Source organism: Microtus ochrogaster, chromosome 8 (assembly GCF_000317375.1).
Source record: "Microtus ochrogaster isolate Prairie Vole_2 chromosome 8, MicOch1.0, whole genome shotgun sequence".
NCBI lineage: Eukaryota > Metazoa > Chordata > Mammalia > Rodentia > Cricetidae > Microtus > Microtus ochrogaster.
The window spans coordinates 74,241,030-74,247,428 of NC_022015.1; the positions used below are offsets into that span (position 1 = coordinate 74,241,030).

A 6,399-nucleotide genomic window follows, 5' to 3' on the forward strand; every position below is an offset into this window, starting at 1 on the left:
AGACAGAATATTGTATACATAATAAATAAATAAAATAAATATTAAAAAAAAGAAAATAGCACAAGTCTTGCACAATACTTTCCATAATATAAGCAAAATAATTGTTGAACTCCTGGATGTTATCAGTCATAATTTTAAGGCAATTACAGTGAGTTGGAGGAGGTGTAATAATCATTATCGGCCAGCAGGTGTCACAGTTGCAGCCATGTGTCCGAGAGATGCTAGCAGCAGTGAACAGCGCATGTTGCTTACTTAGATACTGAAAAATATGCTTTGTTTAACAAATTAAGAACAGTTATTAAGGTGATCAAACAATTCCAAGAGTTGGGGCTCAGCATAAAGAGAAAACCCAAAGTTTTCCATCAGTGCGAGTTGTGGACTGTGTGCAATGCGGGGATTGCAGGCAACAGTGTGTGGGCTGGCATGTGGGTCATGAGCTGGGGAGGGCTGAGCAGCAGCCTTCTGCATCTGAGGGCCAGCTAAAGCAGCGGGTGGGAGAGTCAGTGCCCCAATGCTCCATGCAGCTGGCAGACCGATCCCAAAACGTGTGGACTGGTCCCTACATTCAGGCATCAGATGATGGTGGAAGATACAAAATAATTCCACACTAATTCAGAATTATGTATAATAAAGAGTTATTTATTTAGGGGAGAATTACAGATCACTGTCCTGGACCACAATCCTCTGCACGAATGGAGAACAGGAACAGAGTCTAGCAGCTGGAAGTGAGAGCCGGAAGCAAGAGAGCAAGGGCAGGCTTTACAGCTGCATTTATAGTATAATAGACCAGGCCCAAGTAGGCTGCTATCTTAAATGCTGTTGGCTGAAGGAGCGGAAGGAGCTCCCACAGCAACTGACACCTCATTCCCTTCTAGCTTACATGTCTGCACTTTTTTTTATTGATTTTTATTGAGCTCTACATTTTTCTCTGCTTCCCTCCCTGCCTCTCCCTTCCCCTTCAACCTTCTCCCAAGGTTCCCATGCTCCCAATTTACTCAGGAGATCTTGTCTTTTTCTACTTTCCATGTCTGCACTTTCAAACCCTTATGCCGACCTGCTGGCCAGCTGGACACTAAATACTCTGTACTAGGCATCAGGACAATCAGTGAACAAAATGAATCCATTCCCCAACTTTATAGGTGAACACTTATTTAAGTAAGGTGGTGCTTTAGAAAGAAAAAGGCAAATGACCCTGTGACAGTTAATTTTTTTTCTTTTGGTTTTTCAAGACAGGGTTTCTCTGTAGCTTTGGAGCCTGTCCTGGAACTAGCTCTTGTAGACCAGGCTGGCCCCAAACTCACAGAGATCCTCCTGCCTCTGCCTCCCGAGTGCTGGGATTAAAGGTGTGTGCCACCACTGCCTGGCGACAGTTAATCTTAACTATCAGCTTGCTTGCGTTGAAAATCACTTGGGAGCTATCCTTCCGAATCTGCCTCGGGGTTTCCAGAGCACTTTAACTGGGTAGGAAAGACCCTGCCTTCAATGTGGTTGACACCATGGACATAGGCCCTAGAGTGGATGTAAAAGGAAAAAAAAGAAAAAAAGCAAGTTGGGCACCAGGATCTATCTTTCTCTGTTTCCTGGCCGCAGACACCATGTGCCCAGCCACCTCACTTTCCTGCAATATCCTCCTTGCCATGGTGGCATGCATTCTTTTGAAACATGAGCCAAAATAACTCCCTCCTCCCAACTTTTATAGTTTGTTTTGTTGTGGCAACAAGAAAATATCTAGTAACTAAAATTGTAAGGAGAAGGGCTGTTGCTGTGTTAGTCCTGATCATGTGGCTTGCAGGCCTTGGCTTTGTGGGAGTTATGTGGATGAGTTTGGAGTCATGGGCTATAACAGCCCTCAGATGCTATAAGCAGAACCTAGTGGGCCATTTTGATGGGAGTTTGGAGCCAAAGAAAGCCCAGATAATGCAGACAGTGGAAGCCCGCCTCGCACGCTTCCAGAAGGGAACGAACCCCACTGGGAACAGGGCTAGAAATCATTCATGTTCCATTCTGGCAATTAATATGCATTCTGGTCATATTTTGAAAGTTTGAGTGAGGCCAAGTTAATAGGTCATTGACTATTTGGAGAAATTTCAAGACAACATAACATCTAGGCTGTGGCATGGTTATCGCCCACAGATCTTAGAGCTACCGTGAGAGAAAGCAGACCGATTGAGAAACAGGGAGACAGGGTAGAAAGCATCTAGAATTGACATTAGAGAGAAACCCTGCTCTTTGTCACTGGGATAATAAGAAAGGCTTACCCAGCCGAGGCTCCACTTGGTGAAAATGAAAATCCATGAGAAAGGAGAGCGCCCCTGCTGTTACAACTACCCATGGACTTGTTTCCCGAGTTTGGCAAGGTGCGCAGAGGCCACCACAGCAGTGGACGGAAGGAGCCGGACTACGTCTTGAACCTGTAGTAGAATTCGAATTGTCCTTGCAGCCGGGCGATGGTGGCGCACGCCTTTAATCCCAGCACTCTGGAGGCAGAGGCAGGCGGATCTCTGTGAGTTCGAGACCAGCCTGGTCTACAGAGCGAGTTCCAGGAAAACCAAAAAAAAAAAAAAAAAAAGAATTGTCCTTGCAGATTTTTGGGCATCCAAAATGCAGGAGTAAGAGGGACATGAACGCTCAGGGGAAAGCTTTAGAGGGGGCTGAGATCAGACAGATGTCTGGTGTGTTTCCTAGTGAGCCTGCACCCTGCATATTCCACAGATGTTCTGGGGCGGCACTCCTCAGCTCCTGTAGGTGAGGTGGAAAGGCTAGAGGAGACTGGGCACCAGCATTTACCTCTCTGCTTCCTGACTGCAGACAGTGTGCCCAGCTACCTCACTCCTATGCCTACCACTGTGTTTCTGCGGCCATAGTGGTTAGGCTGTGGTAAAAGAGTTTCTCTGAAAGTGGGCTTGGTGAAGAGCGGAGGGCTTCTATTCTATTTCAGGATGGCCACTTTTCCTCTCTTCCTTCTAGGAGTACCAGGGGATATTATGCTAGTTCGTGGTGTTATCTTATTGCCTCTTCAGACTGAGCTCCTCTTGGGCAGAGACTGCCTCCCCTAGTATGATCAAGCACAGGCCTGGCCACTAACACAGTCCTGGGAAACGCTTGTTGGCAATTTTCTAGTTTGATTGCCGTTCATAGGGGCCCCTAGATCATCACAGGGGATGCCTAGGGTCTGGCAAAAGCAGACAGTCTATGGCTGCCAGGGCCTCTGGGGCAAACGGATTCAGGTAGGGGTCAGCTCTCATTCTCTTTGTTCTTAAGTCTTAGGTTGTATGTGGGCAATATGGAGGCTGACCTGTCTGGCTTTAACATTGATGCGCCCCGTTGGGATCAGCGCATGTTCCTGGGCCGTGTGAAGCACTTCTTTAACATCACGGATCCTCGCACCGTCTTTGCGTCAGAGCAGGAACTGGACTGGGCCAAGGCGATGGTTGAGAAGAGCAGGTGAGGGGTGGGCAGGGGAGGGGCCGGAGGTACCAGCACAGCATTGCTCGACTCTCTGAGGGAGGGAGAAACTGAGGGTGAAGGAGTGGGTAGAGGTCTCGGGGAGGAAGGAGAAGAGCAAGGAGACAGGGATCGTCAGGTCAGGTGGTCACTGCTGTTGTTATTGGGCGACAGGATGGGACTTGTGCCCCCTGGCACTCAGGTGGAGCAGCTGCTGTATGCTAAGAAGTTGTATGACTCTGCTTTCCACCCTGACACTGGGGAGAAGATGAACGTCATTGGGCGGATGTCCTTCCAGGTCCCCGGGGGCATGATCATCACGGGCTTCATGCTGCAGTTCTACAGGTGAGTCCTGAGATGGCGGAGGTCGGGGAGCCCGTGGAATAACAGTCCTCCAGATTGGTCCCTTACCAGATGCTGGGCACTGTGCTAAACTCTTTGCCTGAGAGGATTTTTCACTCTCCAGAGCCCTACACACACAGGTGCTGTTTCCATTGCCCTCTGCTAGATGGGTCACAGAGGCTGAGTAACCATTCACGACCACAGTCAGCCTGTGTGGGCTGCTGCTGCAGGAGCAGGCCTCCTCCTCAGTGGGTTATCCAGTCTAAGCTTTTTGTACTATTAGTATCATCATTATTGTTATTTTGAGACAGAGTCTCACTGTGCAGCCCTAGCTGGCCTAGAACTCTATGTAGACTAGGCTGACTTTGAACTCACAGAGACTCAAACTGCCCTCCAGAAAACTTGAACTAAAAGATTAAGTCTTTTAATTTTTTCCTTTTTTTGTTTTTTGTTTTTGTTTTCTTGAAGACAGGGCTTCTCATTGTAGCCTTAGCTGTCCTAAAACTCACTTTGTAGACCAGGCTGGCCCCAAAGTCACAGAGATTCACCTGCCTCTGCTTCCTGAGTGCTGGGATTAAAGGCCTGTGCCACCAACACCAGGGTAAGGATTAATTTTTAAAAAAAAAATACTTTTAAAAAATTACATTTGTAGCCGGGCGGTGGTGGCGCACGACTTTAATCCCATCACTCGGGAGGCAGAGGCAGGCGGATCTCTGGGAGTTCGAGACCAGCCTGGTCTACAAGAGCTAGTTCCAGGACAGGCTCCAAAACCACAGAGAAACCCTGTCTCGAAAAACCAAAAAAAAAAAAAAAATTACATTTGTTTTATTGTGTGTGCATGGAGTGGGAGTACATCTCAGTGTGTGTGTGTGTGTGTGTGTGTGTGTGTGTGTGTTTGTGAAAGTCAAAGTGGTTTCTCTTTCCACCACGTGGGACCTGGGGAAGGAACTCAGGTGTCTTTACCCACCTTGCCATCTCATCAACCTCCTAAGTTGTTTGTTGTTTGTTGTTATTATTTTGTTTTGTTTTTGAGACAGCATCCCAGTGTAACTCTGGGTGGCCTGGAACTGGCCATGTAGACCAAAAGACCAAACCTCAAACTCAGAGAGATCCACCTGCCTCTGCCTCCCAGGTGCTGGGATTAAAGGCGTGAGCCATCCTGCCTGGCTCCTCCTAATTTTTTCTTCTTTTTTTTTTATGATTTTTATTTATTTTTTTATGTGCATTGGTGTTTTGCCTGCCTGTGTGTCTTTGTGAGGGTGTCAGGTCCCCTAGAACTGGAGTTACAGACAGGTGTGAGCTGCCATGTGTTGCTGGGAGCTGAATGTGGGACCTCTGGAAGAGCAGTTAGTGCTAACTGCTGAGCCATCTCTCCAGCTCCTCCTCCTAGGTTCTTATGTAAGAATTCCACAGTGGCTTTATGTTTTGAATGTGACTCCAAATGAAAAAAGGAAAGGCCCCCATTCTTGCTCTGCTTGGTTGGGAAGGGAGTAAGCTTTCGGGGTATGACTCTCCCCAGCTCCACCTGCTGAGTCCTCCAACCCTGTATATTCATTTAGTTAGCTGTTGAGCTATGCCTTGGGCCAGTGCCAGGGATGAAGGACTTTAGGCTCTCCCCTCCTGGAGACAGAACAGCATGAAGTTTGGGAAGTGGTAGGTTGGGGGAAGTCATGGAAACAGGACACATGGAATGACTGTCTCAGGAGGGGCGGAAGAAGGGTCAGAAAAATTCTAAGAAAAGCATCTCAACAGAGCAGGATTTTGCCCCTGTGTGAAGGGAAGAGGGGAGAGTCCAGGCAAAGGGCTCATCCCTTCCAAACCCCAGGCTATAAGAAAGGATGGGAGGAGTTTAGGAACTGCAGGTGCTGCGGTGCAGCAACGCCCCAGCCTCCCTCTCATCCCTCCTGGTCTTCCTTGCTCGCAGGACAATGCCTGCGGTGATCTTCTGGCAGTGGGTGAACCAGTCCTTCAATGCCTTAGTTAACTACACCAACAGGAATGCGGCTTCCCCCACGTCAGTCAGGTAGGAGACCTGAAATGAAGGCTGTCCTCTTCCTCTGCAGGAGCAGCCCTCTGCTCTTAGACTGTCCTTGCTTCCTGGCTGGGCCCACTCTGGCAGGTGGCTGGGGTACCATTTCCCGTGTTTGAAATATTCAGACCAGCTGAGAATATCTTCTTCCCAGAGTATTTTAAAATGCTCATTCATTTGACTAATATGTTATTCTTTTGTTTTGTTTTGAGAGGGTTTCTCTGTGTAGCTCTGGCTGTCCTAGAACTCGCTCTGTAAACCAAGCTGGCCTTGAACTCACAGAGATCTGTCTGCCTCTGCCTCCTGAGTGCTGGGATTAAAGAAGTGCACCACCACTGCCCAGCTTTCATTTCTCTTTTAAAGATTTACTTTTTAGGGCTGGAGAGATGGCTCAGTGGTTAAGAGCATTGCCTGTTCTTCCAAAGGTCCTGAGTTCAATTCCCAGCAACCACATGGTGGCTTACAACCATCTGTAAAGAGGTCTGGCACCCTCTTCTGGCATACAGACAGAATATTGTATACATAATAAATAAATAAATATTTAAAAAAAAAAAGATTCCAATTCATTAGGATTGTCTCCTTGA

At 47.7% G+C, this 6,399-nt stretch overlaps 1 protein-coding gene across 3 annotated transcripts in view; it reads left to right on the plus strand.

The window, feature by feature from the left end:
- Window positions 1-6,399, plus strand: part of Sfxn2 (sideroflexin 2) — a 27,735-nt gene that overhangs the window by 10,491 nt on the left and 10,845 nt on the right. For all 3 annotated transcript variants that reach the window (XR_003377257.1, XM_005352414.3, XM_026781035.1), the window contains exons 2-4: window positions 3,262-3,444; window positions 3,619-3,789; window positions 5,711-5,809. Coding sequence is in view for 2 of the 3 variants with exons in the window: in XM_005352414.3 (XP_005352471.1) it covers window positions 3,284-3,444; window positions 3,619-3,789; window positions 5,711-5,809 (431 nt within the window). In the remaining variant the exon portion in view is untranslated. The remainder of the gene's footprint in view (window positions 1-3,261; window positions 3,445-3,618; window positions 3,790-5,710; window positions 5,810-6,399) is intronic.